Source organism: Myotis lucifugus, unplaced genomic scaffold (genome assembly GCF_000147115.1).
Source record: "Myotis lucifugus unplaced genomic scaffold, Myoluc2.0 scaffold_518, whole genome shotgun sequence".
NCBI classification, from domain to species: domain Eukaryota; kingdom Metazoa; phylum Chordata; class Mammalia; order Chiroptera; family Vespertilionidae; genus Myotis; species Myotis lucifugus.
The window spans coordinates 224,210-247,258 of NW_005871566.1; the positions used below are offsets into that span (position 1 = coordinate 224,210).

Below are 23,049 nucleotides of genomic sequence, written 5' to 3' on the forward strand. Positions count from 1 at the left end.
TAATTTTCTTTCATCTCTGACACTTCTATTATAAAGAAAAGGGCAAATAGCAATATAAAGTATTTTCTCTAATTAATTCCCTTTTAATGTTCATGAATTTCATGCACCAGGCCACTAGTTTAAAAATAAGGAGATTGTGGTTACCAGAAGCTGGGGCGGGGGGAGGGGAGGGGGTAAAAGTGAGATTAAAATAAAAAAGGAAAGTAGAACTGTGGGTGCCAGGGGTGGTGGGAGGGTGTCACAGGTGAGTGTTTAATTGGGACAGTCACTTTTGCAAGATGAAAATGTTCTGGAGATGATGGTGCTGACGGCAGCACAATGACATGAATGTACTTAACATCACTGAACTGCGCACTGAAAAACAGTTAAGAGAGTAAATTTATGTTGTTATTTTAGCACAATAAAAACATTAGAAAAAATAGGGAGGCTGTATTAAAAGTTCTGTCTTCTAGAAGCTTTTTAAAAATTGTAAAACCTGACCACATGGAGCCATTCTCACATGGCAACAATTAGATGGGGTTTGAGGTACTCAGAATGCCACAGTCCCCACCACTCCCTACTGTCTCCCTCACTCTGAGGTTGAGGATCAACTGAGGCACCAAAGAAGACATCCAGTGCTGTCAGAATGCCAGAATTCTTACACATGGCCCGGGCTGTGCATTCCACCACCTTCCTGGCTGTGATGGGCTTCTGAGTTACACAGCGTGCTTGAGTCCACTGTGCCTGATTCCTAGAAAATAATTAAGAATAACTCATTTTCACAATGTTTATAAAAACAGCATATGCCTACTATAAAAACCCTACAGGACGTTTTCAAGGCCTACAGGGAGTTTTCAAGGCCCAATGGTTAAAAGTGTAGACTCCCAGGGGTTGGAGCACATGTTCCAGACGTTCCACGTGCTCCCTCTATTAGGGACCCTCGTTGCTTCCTCATCAATGACCTGCTTCCGTTAAGGGCTGTTCTACAGTAGGTCAGGACGAGTGAGGCATGCAGTGCGCGGGCTCACTCTGAGCTCTCCTAACTGTCAGCTGTGTGGCTATTACTTGTCTTTCCCTGGTCGGACAACCGAAATTCACAAACGGGTATGCATGCTTTCAGGTACTTCCCTACAATTTCACCATGGGAATCTGTGTTAGCAGAATGGGTCACACTCTGCTTGCTCTTCCGAATGCAGCTTCTGCCTAACCCTGGGCCACGCCCATTTCTGGGGAGGAGCATGGACGTCCAGGCCACAGCATTCTTTCCATGTGGTTGCACATTGATGTTGCTTGTGACTTCTCACTATTAACAGTCAACTTGTTCCTTGCTCCTGCACCTTTGCTGACCCGCTTATTTCTTTAGGACAAGCCCTCCCATGCACTCTTGCTGGGTATGGTTCTTCACTGATGCCTCTGAGTCTCGGCCTTGGTAAATGACATGCAAAGTGGTTTATGCTCATTCTGTTTTTCTTAATTTTTCCTCCTTCCAGCTGTTCAACAATATGTCAGTTAACATGGCACTGATGTATTTAATCAGTGGACCAGGTGTGGATAGATATCCGGAGATTGGCTTGTTTTCTATAGAAGATCACGAGAATGGAAAAGTCTATGTTCACCGCCCTGTTGACCGAGAGACGACGCCATCTTTTACGGTACCTAGAATTCGATACTGTAAATCTCTGGCTGGAATTGTGTACGTGGTAGCATTATCTGAGCTGTGTGTCAGGTTATGGGAGGTGGATGTGTTATTATGCATCTCGGAGAGCTTTAAAAGTGTGCATGGGACCCAGAGGTGAATGTTGTAATCTTTAGTCTGGACATTGGCTTTGTAACGATTTCTGTGTCTATGTGAACTGCTACCCTTCTGCCTTTTACTGACCAGTATCCCCACAGATCAGGATTTCACAGCATTAAATGAGCAAATTTATCCTCTGAAGAGTCACAGTTGAAATATATGGAGAGAGGTATAGACAGACCCCTGGGTTGCCTAATAACTGATGAGTGAGCAGCTGCACACCCGGCGACAGTTTCTTAGTGGGAATCCAGGTCCTCTACCTGACCGGCTATACATTAACTCCTTCGGGGTGGGAAGGTGTTAACATCAGAGAGAAGGGATGTAAGTAGCTTTTGTTCAGTGACCTCAACATTTTTATATACATAAGAAAATATATTCCCTTAACTCACTGACAGGTTCTGCATCTCTAACTTATAAAGAGGCAGAAAGTATCCCCAAATTCTGAAAGACATGCAAAGACGACTCCATACAAACCCTGTCCCATCCACAGAACCTGCAGAGTCTGGTAAGAGAAGGAAAACAGAGGTCACGGGGGACCCTGGGATGGTGCGTTCTGGTCTTTAATGAGTGCAGATCACCCAGGGGGTTGGTTAAATGCAGATGCTGGGCCAGTAGGCTCTCTCCAGGAGATGTGTCTAGACGCTGAGGACAGAAGACCTAGAACATGACAATCACAATGACCTGTGCAAGGGCAGAGCAAACATTTAGTGCCTGTGGTTTTTCTTTTCTGGGTGTTGTTTGCTTTTAACATCTTCAGTGAAGTCTTAAGGGTTGTTTTCTGAAACTTGAGGTACAGATGGAAAAGCCTGGCATGTCGTAGATGGGTCCCAGGCACCATTTATGTCAGAAAGAAAAAATGTGGGGACACGGAAGACATCCCCATGGTTCTTCCCATCGAGATTTCCAGGCCCTGTGCTTGCACCTTCCCGGCTTCATCAAACCCACTTACCCATCCCCAAAGCACTGCTCACAGGTGTCCTTTCACAGGGATGTCTGCAACAGTTGGCTAGTCAGTCCTCTTATTTGACTGCAAACCTGCAGGAAGGAAGATACAGGTGAGATCTCTGAGGTGTGCCCGCCCCCCCCCCCCCCCCCCCCATGGCTCTCTGTCACATTACTCTGGTTTTTCTCCCCAATTCTCTGCATTCCATGAATGTGTACTTCTGTGTTTGAGTGCCTTTTGAAGGTCAATCTCCATTAGAATGTAGGTTCTAAGAGCGGTGAGACCCTGTCTTGTTCATTGCCATGACCCCAGCATCAAGAAGAGGGCCCTGTACATAGTAGGTCCTCAATTAATCATGTTGGATGAATAAATGCACACAGAAAAATGTAGGCTCTGCCTTCCAGGGTGTTGTGGGTTGAACTGTGTCTTCCAAAAAGATGGGTTCAGGTCCTGACCCCTGGTACTGTAAATGTGAGCTTACTTAGATATAGATTCTTCATAGATGTAAACAAATAAAGGCGAGGTCATTCTGGGTTACTGTTGTGTGTAGGTCCTAACCCAGTGACTGGCATCCTCATGAGAGGAGGGAGATTTGGACTCAGAGAACGACACGGGGAAAGGCCATGTAAAGCTTGGCACAGAGACTGCAGTGATGCATCTGTAGACCAAGGACTGCTGGCAACCACCACAAACCGGGAGACAGATTCTCCCTCAGAGCCTCCAGCAGGAACCAGCCCTGCCCACACCTCAACTCGGTTCTGTGAAAGATGGAGTTTTTGTTGTAAGCCACGCAGTTTGTAGTCCGTTGTTCCAGCAGTCATAGGACATGAACACACTGGGGTTAGAAGAGGTGACGTGGCTGACAAGGAAGATGCCAACCTTCAGAAGTGGGACAGCTGAGAGACTTCCGGTCAAGGTGGCAGCATCCATAAACGCAGTACTCACACATTCCCACAACCACATAAAAATTACAACTAAAGCACAGAACAACCATCATTCAGAACCGCCTGAAATTTGGCTTAACGGAAATCCTACAACTAGAGAATTAAAGAAGAAAGCATAATGAGACTGGTAGGAAGGACAAAGGTGCAGAACAGCCTTGCCCAACACCCACCTATGTTGTTTTCTTTGGGAGGGATATCTTGTCTGCAAAGGTTTACGTGAGGAGCACGGGGTCCCAGCCCCATACCAGGCCCCTCCGCCCAGGGATTCAGTGCCAGGAAGAGAATTCCTGTAACTTCAGGTGGGAATTGTGGCTGAGTGACACAGAGGCTACTGAAGTCCCAGTTGTTCCTCTTAAAGGGCCAGCACAGAGACTTACTTGGACTCACTCCCTCTGAGCTCCAGCAGCTTGAAAGGAACCAGGGATATATGGGGAGGAACTAAATTGTCTGGCATAAGAGCAAAGAACTAAGAGGCAGCTTTCTCCCAGACAAAAATGCTGGCAGAGGTCACTGTTCCTATGCTGAGACCTTCCACACCACAGTGCTGACTGGCGGGCACCATGTCTGAGTTTCCATCAAGCTGGCCCACAGTGTGTTCCCCACCCTGGTAACTTCCTGAAGCCCTGCACCACCCAATTTGCAGCCCCACTCAAGCTGTGTGCAGTGGTCTTTCCATATGAATAGCCAGTCCAGGCTCAGGCTTCAGACTTTTCTAAAATCTCTCAAACAAGCAGCAGCTGGCCTCAGAATGCCCTGTACCTCTCAAGAGAAGGCCCCAGGCCCAGCACTAGCAACAGCCTGTCTTGGTCCACAGTTTGGCCTCTCCTGGGCACGGCCAAGCCCAACACAAATAGCAGCCATCTGCAGATCACTCTGTAGCTTGTGCTAGGTGGCCCCAGGCAGAGCACAGGAAGTAGCTGATTTTGCAACTCCTGAGGGGCCTCAGAGCCAGGGGACCTGGTGATCAGCTTTAGACCATGCCATATTACAACCCTGCCACATCTAGGAGTGACACACTCAAGGACCAGACTCTGTGAGCACCAAAGCCCCACTGAAGCAAGTCCTGCACCTCAGGGGCAACTCCTGCATAACAGCTAAGCTGTACTCACAGGTTGTCCACATATCTGATTGGCCTGGGGGTCAATCCTTCCAAGTGATGCCAACAGCAAGCAAGGCTCAACTACAACAGGCCACACAGGGGTGCCCTTAGAATGCCCAGCTCAGGTGACTGGGGAGCTGAGCCACTGGGCCCTACAGGACACCTACTACATAAGGCCACTCTATCAATTCCAGGAGACATAGCAGCTCTACCTAATACATAGAAACAAACACAGTGAAATGGCCAAAATGCAGAGACAAAGAAATGTCACAAATGAAAGAACAGAAGAAATCTGCAGAAAAAACTAAATGAAAAGGAAGCAAGCAAACTACCAATATAGAGTTCAAAACAGTTATGAGGATGATCAAGGAACTTAGTGACAACTGCAAGGAATTTAGAACATCAATGACATAGAGAAGGACCAGTCAGAAAGGAAGCACACACTAACTGAAATGAAGAATAATTTACAAGGAATCAATAGTAGAGTAGAGGATGCCAAGAATCATATCAGCGATTTGGAATATGAGGAAGCAAAAAACACCAAATCAGAACAGCAAAAATAAAAAAGAATTAAAAAAAAGAAAGAAAATTAAGACAATGGGGGACTTCAAGTGTACCAACATACCTATCACAGAGGTGCTGGAAGGAGAAGAGAGGGAGCAAGAAGTTTAAAATCTATTTGAAAAAAAAATAATGACAGAAAGCTTCCCTTTCCTGGTGAAAGAAATAGACATACAAGTCCAGGAAGCTCAGAGAGTCTCAAACAACAGGAACCAAAAGAGGTCCACACCAAAACACATCATAATTAAAATGACAAAGGTTACCTATAAGGGAGCACCCATATGACTGTCAGTTGATTGCTCAGCAGGAACTTTACAGGTCAGAAGGGAGTGGCAAGAAATATTCAAAGTGATGAGAAAAGCAAGGACCTATAACCACGATTATTCAGGTCAGATAAAGAGCTTCACAGACAAGAAACATCTAAAGGAGTTCATCACCACCAAACCAGTATTACAAGAAATGTTAAAGGGTCTTCTTTAAGCAGAAGAAGAAAAAAAGAAGAAGGCAATAAATACGTATCCACAACTGAAGCTAAAAATTAAAATAAATGAACAAGGAATCTAATGAACAAAATAAACTGATGAATAAAATAGAGAACCAGAAGCATGGAAACATGAACAGACTGAAGAATCTCAGAGGGAAGTGGGGATAGGTGGTGGGAAAAGATCCACCAAATAACTCATATGTATATATGCATAACCTATGGACATAGATAATAGGGTGGTGAAAGCCTTGGGTGGGGCAGGATCCAGGTGATGGGGGCAATGAGGGGAAGAAGGGGAGGGACATCTATAATACTCTCAACAATAAAGATTAAAAAAAAGTGGGAGAGCCAAGTGTCACGGGAGCACTATACAAACTGAGCGTTTGGGCTCAACCACCTGCCTCGGTGGAAGAATGCTGATCATTCTCTGTCCACAATGACAGGTGCTATTAAACACTAAGTAAGCCCAATGCAGTAGCAAAAAGACCTTTCTCGTGGCACTGGACAGTGAAGGAGTCACCAGAACCAGCCTCAACACTTCCCAGTTGTGTTTGGGAGGTGGCAGGGTCTGGGTGTGGGATGGGGGGGCTAACTTCTTGTTAATTCTATGAACCTATGAGAAGCAGTGACACCAAGTTAGAACTTCTGTAAGATTTAAGATGGAGTTGAAAAGGGAAAAGATGTTTTTTTTTTTTTCTGTGCAGGAATCCTATCTATTCATATCAAAACATGCTCAATTTCATAGGATGCAAATACACTAAAAAAAAAAATCCATCCTTTCATATTCCTCAAAATAACTTTCTGTTGATCTTCATCCCAACAGTTATCTTGACCCACTTATGATCTCTGCATAGAAGTGATGTTATATTTGTTTGGCACATAGGATGTTTCTTCTTGCTCATTTGTGTCTAAGAGCATAGACCTTGCATGTGTAATTTTAAATAGCCATATGCCAATCCACCACCTCAATGCACTATGGTTTGTTTCTCCGAGGATGGCAATCTTCCAGCTACAACACAAGGCTAAAGCCCTTTCCACATGCAGGAATTATCCCTGATGTCTCCTTTCTCCATTGTGATTCTGGCGGTAATGTGATTAGCGTCACCAAGCCAGAGGTTCTTCCACATTAACAAGGTTCTCTGCTTCCCAGGTTTACTTCGATGTTGTGAACCGTTTGACAGGAGAGTACGTGGACAACTCCTTGATCTTCAACATCAGGATCACTGATGTGAATGACCATGCGCCCCAGTTCCCCGAGAATGAATTCAATGTCAGTGTGAGAGAGAGCCACGCAGCAGGTGTGTGTGCTGGGCTGTGGGCTGCCCTTCCTGTCCCCTGAAGGTTCTCCTGCCGACACTTGGGGCACTTGCTCGCAGTTGTCTGCAGGGAGGCAGTTCACTGGCCACATCCAGAGGGCCCAGGCTCTGGATCAGAGCGAATGCTTCAGGTCTGCAGCCTGTTTTTGTTGGCAATGCAATGTTGAGTCCTCTGGAAGAGTCAATATGTAAATATGAATATCCTATATAATAAAAGTTTAATATGCAATTGCCCCCTCGGGCGGTCATTCGGCCCGGAAACTTGGAGTTTGGAGACTGGGAGTTCAACTGCTCGCTATGACATATGCTGACCACCAAGGGGTGGCACAGATCATGGCAGGTGTTGGCAAAGCGGCGCTGGCAGCAGGCAGCAGTGGAGGTGCTGCTGGCACCGATGGGCCCTGAGGAGAGTGGGACCACGGTGGGATGGTGGAGCAGGTGAGTGGGCAGTGCCAGGCCAAGGCCGGTGTGAGTGGGGCCCAATTGCCCCACTGATTGCCCTGCAGATGGCGACCAGTGGTAGCGGCAGGGCCACCGCCTGGCACTGAGGGAGCCGGATAGAGGGCCTGGCCCCAATAGATTGCCCTGCAGGCAGGATGGTGGAGCAGGTGAGGGGACAGCACCAGGCCAAGGTGAGGTGCAAGGCGGGGTTGTGGAGCTGCAAGCCTGGGGGCGCGAGCTGGGGCTGCAAAGCTGGGGCATGAGCTGGGGCCTGATCTCCCCAGGCCACCCTGAGGGACCCCACCTGTACACGAATTTGTGTACTGGGATTCTAGAATATATATAAAAGGCTAAGTGTCCATCCAACCAGTAGCTATGATGTTCACTGATGACCAGGGGGCAGATGCTCAACACAGGAGCTGCTATGATGCACACTGGCCATTTAAAAATAAACGGCACCATGGCCTGGCACCAACAAACCAATACTTGGCTTCCCCGCCACCATCCCGGAGTGACACCCAACCAAATCGCAGCCAATGCTGCCAAGACTCCATGACGCAAAATGTGGCCCACAGCCTAGCCCAGCCCAGAAATGGTCACTGTGGGTACCAGGTAATGATGTCATGTAGCAACACCCAGCTTCCTCTCCCTAGCGATTAGCCTCCTTGGAGTTTCTTCAGCCCAGGAGCACAACTTGCTTTATAGCCAGGTGCAAACATTTTACACTTTAACCAAATGTTTGTGAAGTGTTTTCCCATGCCTCATCTCATTTGATCCTCACAAAAGTCCTGGAGTAAGTAGATAGGAGACTCAGTGGAATCCTAAGTTTCTTTTCAAAAATGGAGATTTAGAAAGTTTAGAAACTTGACCCAACTGAAAAGAAGTAAGAAATGGTGGCCACTGAAAATGACTTCAGGTTTTCTCACTGCACAGAATGTAGTCAAACACTGCTGCAGTTAAATATTTTACCCTTTGTTCTCCCTGGGTGACCTATAATAATAATCTGCTTCGTGTTGATATTTACTGCTGTGTTGCTGACAATTACCTGAAAGAGAAGTTGGGGTGCTTAACTGGGCTGGAAAAAGTATAGCTAAATCAGAAAGCAGGTCTAATTAAGCAAATTTATTCTATATCTATAAAAGGCTAAGTTGACTTGCACATTCGCGAAACATATAAAACTCTCGCTGGTGCCAATCGCATGCATGTTTCGATCTGTCATTGTTGATTGTGAATTTCGTTGACACTTCTATCATAGAGAAAGGGTGCATAGCGATACTAAAATATTTCTTCTAATTAATTTCCTTTTAATGTGCATGAATCTGTGCTCCGGGACACTAGTCTAAAATAAAGCCAAATGCAACGAGGGAGAAAGACAGAGCTGGGCAGTGAGTTCCTGAATGTCACCGTAATTTCTCACGTGGTGGGAAATGCACCCACAGTTTGTGTTCCAATTTACTTCTCCACACCATCTGTGGGAGTGGATGGTTCACATTAGGTGCTTGCATGCTTTGTAAGCTTCTTGGCTCTTTCCATTTCTTCTTCCCCTTGCTTGTTCCTTTCTTTGTCCATTTCCATTAGTGTGTTTCTCATTTTTCTTCTTGATTTTAACCTCCTCATTCTGTTTTAAGAATGTCTATGTCGCCCAGCTGGCATGGTTCAGTGGTTGAGCATTGATCTATGAACCAGGAGGTCAGGATTTGAGATTCGATTCCTGGTCAGGGCACATGCCCGGGTTGTGGGCTCGATCCCTAGTGTGGGGCATGCAGGAGGCAGCCAATCAATGATTTTCTCTGATCTTTGATGTTTCTTTCTCTCTCTTTCTCTCCCTTCCTCTCTGGAATCAATAAAAAAAATTTTTTTTTAAAAAAGAATGTATATGTCTTCCATGTATATTTCAAATATGTCCTTCTGGTTTATCATTCTTTTTAAATTTTGTCTGAAGCTTTTGCATCCATGCAGTTAAAAGCCTATCTATCAATTCTGCCCTTTAAGTCTTCTGCATTTGCAATCATGGTCATATGATGATGTGAATACCCCTTTTTGTTTTGTCTGCTCCTCCTACAGTTTGATTTTATATGCAAATATTTCAGCTATTCTGGTGCATGCCCCAATGCCAGTCAGCAAAGTGTCACCTTCCTACCGTTCCGATAGGCTGCCTTTGGCCAATAGTAACAATTTAAAAATTCTTCCAGGTCAGCCTGTTCTTCAGCTGTTAACGGTTGATTTGGATGAAGAAAATACTCCAAATTCTCGAGTCCTTTACTTCCTCGTTTCACAAAAGCCATTACTGAAGGAAAGTGGCTTCGAGATCGACCGTGATAGTGGAGAAATCCGACTCTTGGGATGCTTAGATTATGAGGTTATGTGGATTTTATTTTAAAACAATGAAATGCCTGTGTCTCTGACCCTGGGCACAGGATTGATGTGGCACTGGGAAACCCTCAGGCTGGCTTGCTACTGAAATTCTAAAATGGGATGTTCCTTTATTGACATCCATCCCCTTTCCCGCATCGGAGCTTGACTTCCCTTTCCTCCCCATATAGACTGCTCCTCGGTTTACTCTACTAATCAGAGCGAGGGACTGCGGGGAGCCACCGCTGTCGGCCACGGCCACGGTTCACATCAGCGTGCAGGAAGGCAACAACCACAGGCCCACGTTCATCCAGGAGAATGTAAGACCCGGCTGCCCCCGGTCCCAGTCCCAACATGACGGCCCGAGTCCTAGGCTCAGTCCCTGAGGGAGTCCCCATATCACCCTGCATCCTGTAGTTCTCCAAAGTAACGGAAACTAGAGTCGAGAAATGACCACGTGATTAGAGACTCGTTTGATTTAGTCAAATGAGCTGGCATGTTTTACTACTTTGTGTGAGAAACTGCTCAGAACTTTTTCGTGCATAATTTCATTCTTAATTGCTGGAACTACCCGTGATTTCTGCTCCACACATGCAGACACCGAGGCCTCCAGCGAGGTTAGAGACGCCACACTCACTGTACCCCAGAGTTTCCCAAGCTCCACACTATTGACATTTGGAGGTGGGAAGTTTTCATTGGGGGGAGGAGGCTGCCCAGTGTATTGTGGGATGTTTAGCAGCAACCCTGCCCTCTACCCACTAGATGCCAGCAGTCCCCCCCAAGTCATGGGAACCAAAAATGTCTGCAGATATTGTCACCTGTCCCCTGGAGGGGAGAACTGCCCCGGTGAGAAGTCTAAACCTGGGCTTTCCCCACGTGTTCAGGCTGTAGAAGGAAGACGGGCAGGTGTGCTAAGCCCGGCCTCAGTCACCTGGTTTATCACTGGTGCTCCCTGTAGAATGTCACATGCGACACAGTCCCCAGGCTGGCCCCTGTGGAAATGCCGCACCACGGCAGACGGGACGCCAGGAGAGAAGTGATAACTACCGGCATCTGCTTGCCTTTCATCCCCATTTCTTACTCTTCCATATGAATTTTTAAAGGAAAATGTCCATTGTATCTCTATTTTTCTTCTGGCCTCTTTCCCAGCCCCCACCTGCACCCCCAAGGAACCCCCCTCCCCTAATCATCCGTTCCCTGGGGATGGGGTTTTTGTTCATCTTGCTCAGGGCACCTAAAACAGAATCTGGTACAGAAAAAATGCTACAAATTAACTTTAAAAACATGCCACTTAAAAATTTTTAAAAATTGTATGAACTAGGGCTGACATGTTTTTAATGAAAGCACCTCACCAAATAGTACAGAAAAACGGAAAAATCATATTGCTCACGTGTGAGCCTTGCTTCCAAGTTCTTCTCTGGCTTGGTGGAAGCTGTGCTTTCAAAAGTAAGGCTGCAGCAACAAACCCTGGCATTGGGGTGGGCTCGCCTGCAGCAGTTTCTTGTCCCGGAAGTGTTAAATAGCAATTACTCCAAGGTCTGCGTTAGAAAGGACCTACTTAACCAAGGAGTTCTGTTTTAGGAGAGAGCCAGGATTTGGGGGCAGCATAAACTGGGATGTGTTGTCATTTTAAAAATTCTTAGACAAGTGGTGCGTGCGCTGGGCTGAAGAGTGTGCACTTGCAAAGCGCCTTCGCTGCATCGGAAGGAGGACCAGGCACAGGAGGAGGGCGAGCTGCTTGTTATCCACGCTCTTTGGCTGCATCAGGCAGTTTCAAATCCCTTGAGGTTAAGTTCAACAGCAAGAGAAACATCCAGACTGTAGTGTGAGGGCTGACATCTCCTTTCCTGCTTTCTTTTTCAATTGTGTTTCTTCACCTCCGTGACATGGAATGGTGACTGCCTCTCTCAGTACAAGATTCAGGTTCCCGAAGGCCGAGTCAGCCCGGACGTGCTGCGTCTCCCGGTCCAGGACGATGACTCGCCATTCACGTCAGCTTGGAGGGCAAAGTTCAACATATCCAATGGCAACGAAGAGGGACATTTTGACATTTCGACTGACCCTGAGACCAACGAAGGGATACTAAATGTTATCAAGGTAAAGCTGCACAGAACACACACGGGCCGGGGGCCAAAGTGTGCTGAGCGGGAGCTGGTCTCAGGACCTTGCAGTGTCTGGAGCCCTTGAGGCACCCTTCGAGGGGCCCGGCTGGCCCAGGCCTTCTGAAGTGGGCCTTTGCCTTCCCGGCTCCTCCTGCCAAATTAATATCCATATTAAAAGTTATTTTTGATAAAACTTTAAGACTTTGACATTTAAAATTTTTAGGCAAAATTTAATAGACTTACACAGGCCTTATATGTTTTCTTTCTGGTAAAAATATCTGAAACATTTTCTCGAGCCCTGAGTTCATGTGTTTCCTTCTGAGTCTAAATGAATAAGAACATTTCCTCAAGCCCCTGAGAGCGTCGGAGGCGCTGCCACGCGGCCTGCTGTGCCTAACAGAGAGCTGGCCCTGCAGTGAAGTGTCATTGTCTCTACTGACAAGGACACCAGAGCCCAGAGAGGTTGGGCTGTTCTTGGGAAGTCACACAGCTAGAGGAGGGTCCTGCTGGAGCAGTCTGACTCCAGGCCTTTAGTCTGAATCGCTCTCAGCTGGACCCCAGCGTGACCAGTGCCTCTGGCACAGGGCAGGTGAGCCCCCCGGGGGTCAGGCTGGGTGGGGTTGGGGCTAGAGCCTGACCTCCTGCTGTCAGTGTGACAGGCTCCCAGGTGAGACACCACACGCCCGGGCTGGACTGCCTACTTACCCCAGGCTCTCAGTCCTTTAAGTCACTGACCACCTTGTACCCTGAATAACTATGGTCATTAATATGCATATTCCCTCCAGGCCTGCTGATTGATTTTGCACCAGGCTTGTCACATTAATGTTTCATTAGGTTACAGTTTTTGTTGTATTTTTCATTACCCACTGACGGATGGTGGCTCTTTCCAACCAGCATGGGGCGGGGGAGGAACTGCATAAATGATCTGACAGTGAGCTGACGACTGTCTTGATCACTATCAAAGACAAGGTAACTAGTAAGTGGCGTGCAGAGCCAGAGCTCCCCAGGGCCCCTGGCTGAGTGAGGAGCAGCAGGTGCTAGCTAACGGGACCCTCTCTGCCGGCTGCAGGCTTTGGATTACGAAACGCATCCCGCGTGCAGCCTGGTCATTGCCGTGGAAAACGAGGAGCTGCTGGTCCCCTGCGAGGCCGGCGAGCTGCAGAAGCCCAGGAGGAAGACTGCAGTCAGCGCCATGGTGCTCGTGCAGGTGACAGACGCCAACGACCCGCCAGCCTTCCACCCCAGGAGCTTCGTCGTTAGCGAGGTCGAAGGCGCCAGGCCCGGGACGCGCTTGGGAAGGTTTAACGCTACAGACCCAGACGGAAGCGGCAGCCAGATAAGGTGAGAAGAGGAAGGAGAAAGGAGGCTGTTGAAGCAGAACAGCCACGCAGCTGGGAACAGTCCTGTCGGAAAACCAGTTTCTCTGGTGCGATGCTGGGGTGGGAAACATCGATGTGAGACACAATTGACTGGTTGCCTCCTGCACTTGCCTTGACTGGGGCCTGGGAACAAACCTGCAACCCAGGTACGTGCCCTTGACCACTGAGACATGCTGGCCAGGGCTAGAATATACTCTTTTATAGTCCTTTTCTTGTCTTAGAATAATTGCTCCTGTGTTTCTGTCCCCCTCTTTACCAAAGGGTGTGAATTGGCCGGCCTCTGGCTTGTGGACAACAGAGTGTTGTTTTTTAGAAACTGTGGTAAAATGTATGTGACATAAGGTTGACCATTTCAACTGCTGTCCAGTGACAGTTCAGTGGCATTGAGCACATTCACAGTGTTGTATGACCATCACCACACCCATCCCAGAATTCCTCTCATCTTGTAAAACTGGAACGCTGTCCCCATTAAAAATAACCCCCATTCTCTCCCCACCCCCCCAGCCCCTGCCCCCACCACTCCACTCTGTTTCCATGAATCTGACGACCCCCACCGAGCTTGCCCTTTTGTGATTGGCTCATGTGATGTGCCCGATGCCCTCGGGTTGCCCATGATGCAGCATGAGGCAGGTCTCCTTTCTTTTGAAGGCTGAACAATGCAGAGTGGGCAAAAGCAGGCTTACGGTTGTGAGTACACAGAGTTTATTCTTGCATGATTATTACTTATGAATTATCGTCTCACTTTCCGTATGAACAACTGTAGACCTGCTTTTGCCTCACCCTGTATCCACTTCACGGATAGACATTCCACTTATCCACTCACCTGTTGCCTGATGGACACTAGACAGCGTCCACATTTTGTGAATAATTGACGACGACGTAAGTGACATAAGCCAGTCACGAAAAGACAAACGCTGTGTGATGCCCCTTAGAGGAGGTGCTCGCCACAGCCCACGTCAGGGAGCAAATCGTAAAGAGAGGAAGCAGATGGTGGCTGCAGGGGCGGGTGGGAGGACGCGGAGGTACTGCTTAGCAGGCATCGACTTTTCCCTGAGGCGGACCCCACACTCCATCCCCAGCGAGTGCCGACCCAGCCCCCACGTCACGGTCCTCAGAACCCCCACGTGGCTTGTGATAGGACTGGTGTCGGCGTGAGGTACGGGAGTTGACTTCTGACATAGCTGCAGTTTTAGAGATGTCACGCGTCTCCTTCCTTGAGGTATGAGCTGGCTCACGATCCTGCAAGCTGGGTCACCGTGGACGAGCGCTCGGGAGTGGTTGTCACCAGGCGGCGGCTGGACCGAGAGTCCCCGCACGTGAACAACGGCGTGTATGTCGTCATCGCACATGCTGTTGATGAGGGTAAGTGCTCACCCAAAACCAGGGGGAAGTGTGTCCTTGCTCCTGAGGGAAAACAACACGGGGAGGTCTCAGCACAAATGGGGAAAAGGCAAACCTTTCACCGCTGTGTTGTGAACCCAGAGTTGGTTTTGAGAGTGTGTTTCAACACTTCTCTCTGTGACCCCCCAAGGCTGAGGTTTTAAACCTGCCAGGACGTGAAGCTGAATAAAAAGCAACTTCCAAGTACCTCAGGACTTGTATTTAGGGCATCTGTGAATTCACACCCCAGTTCTGAGGGGTGCGTAGCTGTGCATCGTGTTTGGAATAACTGATCAGCAGGTGCTGGTTGGGAAAATAGTAAGTCTGCTTCCAACCAGCCTCCGTGAGGAGAGGGAACGGCTTCGGTAGCTCTGCGGGGCAGCTCTTTCCCTTGGAGGCTGCGTTCTCCTTTGCCAGGGACTGTGGGCACTGCCGGCTCTTTAATTGATAAGCAACCCTTCTGGAACCCACAGGCCACCCGCCGCAGACGGGGACGGGGACCCTGATGCTCCTCCTGTCTGACATCAATGCCAACGCCCCGAGTCTGCACCCGCACTCTCGGTACCTGGAGGTCTGCGAGTCCTCGGAGCCCGAGCCCCTCCTCATTGAGGCCGAGGACGGCGACTTGGAGCCCTCCTCGGACCCGTTTACTTTTGAACTGGACACCACGCAGGACATGCACGAGTCACGTGGAAACTGGGGGAAAATCGGGGTGAGTGCACGGGCCACGGGTAAAGGACGGCGGTGACAGAAACCGGACTCAGAATTGGGCCCAAAGGGATTCCTGGCTTCTGTGACTGAGGGCCAGCAGCCTGTGTCCCCGCTGGGCCATGTCCAGGTACTCGAGCCGTCCCTGGCGCTGCCCGTCCCTCCCTCGGCACGGCTGCTCTCTGGGTCCCTTCACTTCGGAAGGTTCTCCTCTGGGGGCCGACGGGTGGCCCCAGGAGTCCTGGAGGCTCATGCCAGCACCTGGCGAGAGCACTTACCTCCCCGCATGGCATGGGTCACCTGTACTGCCGATCACTGTGGGTCACAGTGGGGAGGAGCCCGCTTTCTGGCTGGTCCTGAGCCCACACCTGGAGCGGGCTGGGATCAGGCCTTAGCCTCTCCTGACTCACAGGGGCTGGGGCTCAGGCATGTGGGCTTCTCCAAAGGGGAACAGGGATGCTCTTACCAGGAGGAACCAATGGCATCTGCCCACAGCACCCTCCTCTGTGCTTTATGAATGGACCTGTGGAGCGGAGCTTGCTTTTTCAGTTGAGTTCCCCTGTACAGTTCCCTGACCCAGTGTGTGGCAGAGCCCTGCACCTCTCCCCACAAGAGGTCTGGCCTGGCCTTGCTCCTGGGAGCGCATCCTCAAGCCCTGGGAATGTCCTGCCCGATAAGAGGGTTTGCCTGGGGGTTTGTGTCAGTCAACAGAACAGTGTGTCTCAGGTGGGGCTTTGTGTCACATGGACAGCCAACCAGGCTTATACGACCGAGGCCAATGGAGACTCAGGATGCCAGGCTCGGGGGCTTCCCTGGTTGACAACGGTCACTCATTGGTGTCCTCGCTCCACGTCTCTCGGCTCTGCCCTGCGTGCTTCTGCCCTGGGCTGGCCGGCATGCGAGCCCTGAATTTGCAGCTGCTGTTGGAAGTGAGGGTGGTGTTGGCAACGGCCCCTCTAACTCTGCATCTGGCTAACTCCCGTATAGAGCCCTGGCTCCTGGAGGCTTTTGTAAACATCTGTGGAGCAGCTGAAAAACGTGGGAGTCCCTGCATTCATGACCCCCTTCCCTTGCAGGTCGGTCGGTTGAACTTTTAATGCTGAGAAGCCTGCCTCCTGGCGATTACTCAGTGCCGCTTTCCATCGGAGACGGACAGGGCCTTTCCCAGAAGCAGACTGTCCACGTGAGGGTCTGTTCCTGTCCTGGCGGAGCCACGTGTGCGGCGGAGCCATTAGCTGCCGGACCAGAGCTCCCTGTGGGGGTCCTTGCTCCTCTCTGCGTGGTGTTCCTGGCTCTGGCAGGTCAGCGGTCCAGGCTGTGAGCCGGGAGAATGGAGCCCTCTGGGGTGGGGAGCAGGTGATGGCAGACAGCAGTGGGATGCTGGGAGAATGACCTGGAGGCTCATCGAGTCCCAGGCTCAGATCAAAGGTGGCTGACCTGGTCAGACATGCTGTCTGTCTGGCAAAAGCAGCTTCTGTTCAGTGAGCAGCAGTCTACAGCAGAGGAGCCACAGGGCGACCCGAGGTTTGTAAACGGGGCAGCAATACACAGATGTCTGTCTGGGCTTCTGGGCTCCTGGGCTTGGGGAAGGCAAATAAGGAAACTAGATTTTCAAATAAACACCATATTTCTGGTTACATGGCATTAGTCAACCAAGTCAACAAACAGTTACCTAGCACCTGTGCCCCAGGCTGTGCAAAGCTCTGCAGTTACTAAGATGATTAAGGCACATCCGACCCTGTCATTCATGACCCTGTCATTCACGACTGAGGTACAAGTTAACAGACGGCCCCGGTGAAGCCTCTGATACAGACGGGCTTGTTTAACTCACTCCCCTTTGTCTCATTGCAGTTGCTCTGCTTCTCCTGCTGCGATGCGATTGTGTGTCTGGAGCCAAGAGGCACCGATGCCCCGCCCTGCACCAAGAGGGCCAGCAGACCCTGATCACGTACAATGACGAGAGCAGAGCCATCGCAGGCCAGGTAAGGAAACAGCACTTTGTGTTTCGTGACAATGACGTCGATAATAAATCTACCTATTTTCCCACTCACTGTGCCCGCCTCTCCCATCTTCACTCTAATTTGAGTAGCAAAAGGGGAAACAACCCCAATGTTGTCCAACTTAACTAAATTGATGTATTGTTTTAGGTCCCTGTTTCTCAATGGGGGGTGGTTTTGCCTCCCAGGGGACATTTGGCAACGTCTGGAGATAATTTTGATGGTCACACTCGGCTTGGGGGTGGGGAGGATGCTTTTGGTACCTAGTAGGTGGAGCCCAGGGATACTGCTAAACACCCTCCAGCGCCCAGCTTGGCCCGCAACAGAGCAGTATGTGGCCCAGTGTCTGCAGTGCCGAGGTTGAGAAACCTTGTTTAGGAGAAAATGGTTTGACCAGGTGGTTTTCTCAATGGACAGTGTGCGGGGCTTACTAATCAAATGAGTCCACAGCTTCTCGGCTGTGGCCTGAAGTAAGGCAGAGCCGCCCCCCTTCCTCAAGGGCAGAGGCTGAGCACAGCTTGCTGGCCTTAAAGGGACAAGACCCGGGCTGTGCATCTTATTAGTTTCTCCACATTGAGCACATCACTTAACCCCACACCCTCCTCTGTGAATCAGGGTAAAAATCAACTCCACGGATTTCTTGGGGATCAAAGAAGACCATGCCCTGGAAGCACCCACAGTCGCCCTGACACCAGCCCTGCCATATCTCAGTTTCCTCACAGCCACCCTGGGCTGGAGTTGGCCATGAGATGAAAGCACTGTGAACGCCCCTGTCTGTCTTCATTAAGAACTAAGGTGGCTGATCTCAAAAATAAGAGCCAAATGTCAAAAGGCAGCACCTCTCGCTCACAGCGGCCGCAGGGGGCCCACCTTCTTGGTCTTAGACCTCACCCACGGTGTTCTCCTGGGAGGAGACCGGTTGCAACACGACATGCTCTTGGGAAAAGACCTGCTCATTGATGTTGGCTTCACGTGCGAGTAAATAGGGAGACACTCCGCAAAGTGACTGGGGTGGGAGAAGCTGGTGGTCCGCCAAGACTCCTTGGATTCTTCCCCGCGTTCTCTTCCCTACTGGCATGAAGCCAGGGAGAGTAACAGCCTTGGGTCACGCTGCAGATGTATGTACACGCCTGTGCCTCCACACAGGCCCACTGAGCCCTTCCTGCTACAGAGAGGAGACGGCAGGGAACATGATCCAACCCCTCCATGTAGCTGGGTCCCCCTCCCCCCCCCAGCAATAAGAGCAGCAGTTCCCCAGTTTGTGTCATTTGAAGAAGGAAACTGTCTTGACAACCCGCAGTGCTTTGTGTAACAGAGAAACCACCCTGCCTGCCTCGGGCAGTTCCACTCTGCTCTGAAGGGCAACCCTCCAGGACAATGGAAATGGCTCCCGCCCGCCCGGGCTGTGCTTAGTCTCCTGCTTGGTGGGGTGGAGCTGGGGCTGCTGAGCTTGGAGGAGTTGGGGGAAGTGGCCTCCCCACGCACTGGCTGCCGACACCGTTCAGGGGGAAGGGGTAATGGTGGTGCCCTGATGCTGTTCCTGTTGGCCAGCGGCTCGGTGGTGCTTTCCTGGAAAGAGGAAGCAGCTACAGAAGCAGGGCGTGTGCAGCTTGTCATCGCAGCGCCGAGGCCAGGCAGGCGGAGGGAGTCTGGTGGCCAAGGGCACTGGTCAAGTATCAGCTGTCGGAGGGAGGAGCGCATGCAGGACAAGGGTTCTCTGTCCTCGTCTAGTCCCACGACATCCTCCCTCTCGTCTCTAACTCTCAGCTCAGGTGTCCTCTGATTAACATTGGCTTTATGCCCCATTTCTGCCAAGGTACCCTCAGGGCTCTGAGAACATGGCACACAGCAAACCTGGGTTTAGATCACAAAACTGTGGATACATAATCTAAGTGACCCCCGACTTGCACATATAAAGTTAGATTAATAATGTTCTCTCTGACTTAAATTTATTGGACAATTTAACCAAAATACACATGTGAAGTTTTTAGCACAGACTAGGGTATTGGCAGACACGCAATCAACAGTGACTGCCAATATTAGACTTACTGACAGCAATTACTAATTATGTCTTTGTAACCACTGGTTACATCTCCATGAGTGCACGCTTCTCCACGATCATCTCACCTGAATGCACCTGCCTACACCTGCGCACACTCACCTGGGGCCTTCTGTGCTCCTGGGAGGACTCACCTCATCCGAGATGCCTACCGTTGATTCCACCCACTGTCGACCACAAACAAAAGTTGGTCATGTATTCCATCAGGAAAAACGAAAAAGGAAAAAGAAAGGATTAGGACCCCACAGCGCAGACCTGGCGAGCCTTGCCTATGAGGCCCTGAGACGGAGAAGGAGGGAGAGGACGTGGAAGCAAAGGTGCGGGCCGTTGTTATGATAGAGTTCCTCTACCGGTTCTCCCACCAACACAGGCCCGCCTGATTCCCACCTGGTCAGGGTCTCCATTGGCCTCTGGACGCGCATGAGGAAGGTCTGTAAGATTGCGTAGATGCTTCCCATCTCTAAGGGGAAGCAGGTGAGCTCTCAGGAGAGAAATGCAGCCGCCGTCCACATCTGAGCCCCTCAGGGAGTAGTTGTTGGATGAGGAATGAAGGAGATGGTGCATACTGCATGGCCAGAGCCATCGTCGCAAGCCTCAGAGGACTACCTTGTACATAACGAGACGCTGTTGAAAGGAGGGTTTCTAGCATCGCTTAACGTGAAACACTGAACCAGAAACCCCACTTCCCCACCATCAGTTACAGGAGCCCCTTCCCTAAATGACTGCACTTTATCTGCAGGACAGCCATTGGATGTTTTCTGGGATGGCCTCTGCTCGTGTTGGGGGAGATGTTACTCCTTGCTTTGTGCCTTGTGCTTGCCATCATTGGTTTCAGCCCTGTGTCTCACAGGTTGGGTCAGAGGTCAGGAATCAGAAGCCAGCCCTGCCCACCCACATAGCGGAGGAAGGCGCCTTGCTGGGTGCTAAGGTAAGCGTGGCTGCTGGGCTGTTTGGGTTTAAGGTGGCTCTGCAGATGGTTTCCGTGGCAGGAACTGCCTGGCTGTTCTCCCACCCGAGTGCAGTCGCTCCCCACCGCAAGGCCACTCCACTCCTGCCCACGTGCTTCTGCTGCTTGTACTAGTGTACTTTTAAATATTTTTCGTTAAATGGACTGGTGTCCAAATAAAGTACATTTCTTGTAGATAGGAACTGGTATGATTCAATTGTCAATGAAAACCCAGTTTTTTTTTTTCTTTGTGGAGTGGAAAATAGGTGCAATAGGAATAGGAGCCAATAATTCCAGGTAGAAAATGCTGCCCGCCAAAGGGTCTCTCTCTGTGAAAAGGGAGGCATCAAATCCATGCTGGCCCCAAACAGAGACTTTCTCTTGACACCCCTAGGAGAATGGATGCAGAATTGGAAAGGGAATTATATTCTCACCAGAAGAGTCCATGTCACTTAAAACCCTGTCTCCAAACTCTCTCTAAGTGGCGGATGATCCTGCCCGTGGAACAGCACATGAGTGCAGGGCTGCCACAAATGATGGGGCAGGTGCTTGGCTAGGGGTGAGCAGGGCTGCCCTTCCTCATCCATGCACAGGCGTCATCTAGGCTGGTGGTGGTCTTCTCTCCTTTCTCTTTAACCATCCGCACGCATCCCGAGGCCAGCAGCTGCCCTATAGCACAGTACTTGCTCTGATTTGCCGACCATGCCCTCGTGTGCACTCTACAAGCTCAAATCTGCAGAATTTTTACCAGAACCTGTCGGGGAGGACACCTCGTTTCTCCATTTACAGAGGAGGAAACAAAGGCCTGTGCCTTCCATTTCTTGATGTGTCCCTGGGTTTCCTTCATGGAGTCCTGCAAATAGTATTTGCACCTGTGGTGACAGGTTAAATAAATAGCATTCACATACCTTCCCTAAATTACATTGTCCTTATGATTTATTGGGCAACCTGGCACCTTATAATCGGCTGCAAAGCACAAACTATCTTAGATAACACCATTGCTAGGGTCCATTGCCTGCTTTATTTTCTTTGAAATTTTATTTCATTATTGAAGGGCCTCTATGAAAATAATAGAAACCTCAAGCAAAAGCCTCACATCCCTAAACTGAAACAGTTTCATTTGTCTGTCCCCTTCTAGACCAGGGGTGGGCAAACTTTTTGACTCGAGGGCCACAATGGGTTCTTAAACTGGACCGGAGGGCCGGAACAAAAGCATGGATGGAGTGTTTGTGTGAACTAATATAAATTCAAAGTAAACATCATTACATAAAAGGGTACGGTCTTTTTTTTTTTTTTTTAGTTTTATTCATTTCAAATGTGCTGGATCCGGCCCGCGGGCCGTAGCATGCTGAAGGACACACACAGCTGCTTTGTTTCCAACTGGAGGGAAATGCATTGTCTTTTGGGTAAACCGTCGTTTCCCCCCTAGGATACAAATGAAGTGCTGCCACCTCCAGCACATGCATCAGACCAAGCACACTTTGTCCTGAGACTCCAGTGTGTTACAGAAGTTCACTCCCTGCTGTGGTCACCTCACTAATGATTGACTGTTCCCTTATAAGCGGCCTTTCTAGAAGATTCTGTGATACTGGTGGAATGAACACATAGTCAGCTAAGACCTTCTCATCTATCTAACTAGCTATTGTCATCGTTGATTGTTAAGAGTTATTTGGTAGTCCTGATCCAATGTGGCACCTTTTAGGACACCCACAAATGAGTACGTTTTCTTGTGTCCACCCAAGGGCGCCAGGGATCATCTCTAAGAGTCAGAGCTCATGGCTTTGAGCCTGACCCAAGTCTAGCCCAGTGACTTCACACCTCCTGCCAAAATGAGCCCTGAGTCCCCCAGCCCCATGTCCTTACGTAGTCTATGTACAAATTCTAGAACGATTGTTTTTCTTTGTAAAATGATTTTTCTGAAATAATTTTCAGACTCACAAGAACTTAAAAACACAGTCCAGAGAGTTCCTGTGCAACCTGCCCACAGGGAGGCCTCTCACATAACCACAGTACATTACCAAACCCAGATTGCTGACTTGGGTACCACACTCTTAATGCAGGTCTCAAACACAGACCTCCAACTTCACTAGTGTATCTAGCTATTATATTAACAGAAAAAGTACTTTTTCTGACAAAAACTAAAAGAGGTATTCACAGTTTTTATGATGGAAAGAATTCAAGACCTCTATAAGTTCATTATCATTTCTCAGCCTGTGTTTGAGCTAAGATAGAAATGTACTGTTCTGTTTTGCACAGAGATGATGCCACTAACCCACCCTTCAAGGGTTGTGCATTGAGAGGTGTGTCCCTCTGGTCCTGGTGGGACCAGTGTTCTGGGCATGGAACCTGGTCAGTAGCACAGGCCCTGAACTCAGAAGGAACCTGTGCTTGGTTTAATGCTCTACTGTCATTATCTTGAACTTGTTAATATTGGAACAATGGGCCCCACATTCTCATTTTGTACTGGGCCCTGCAAATTATGTAGCTGATCTTGGGCCCTAGGGGTGGATGTGCCTCATTCACAAATGCTGAGACCATGCCCATGGCACACAAGGAGTCTTACT

At 49.5% G+C, this 23,049-nt stretch overlaps 1 protein-coding gene across 1 annotated transcript in view; it reads left to right on the plus strand.

The window, feature by feature from the left end:
• Window positions 1-23,049, plus strand: part of CDH26 (cadherin 26) — a 43,654-nt gene that overhangs the window by 7,346 nt on the left and 13,259 nt on the right. Inside the window, 13 exon segments of the mRNA XM_023745124.1 lie at window positions 956-1,083; window positions 1,470-1,631; window positions 6,956-7,103; window positions 9,755-9,921; window positions 10,106-10,234; window positions 11,826-12,011; window positions 13,086-13,357; window positions 14,615-14,757; window positions 15,249-15,443; window positions 15,446-15,487; window positions 16,560-16,784; window positions 17,335-17,465; window positions 20,390-20,467. Coding sequence (XP_023600892.1) covers window positions 956-1,083; window positions 1,470-1,631; window positions 6,956-7,103; window positions 9,755-9,921; window positions 10,106-10,234; window positions 11,826-12,011; window positions 13,086-13,357; window positions 14,615-14,757; window positions 15,249-15,443; window positions 15,446-15,487; window positions 16,560-16,784; window positions 17,335-17,465; window positions 20,390-20,467 — 2,006 coding nt within the window.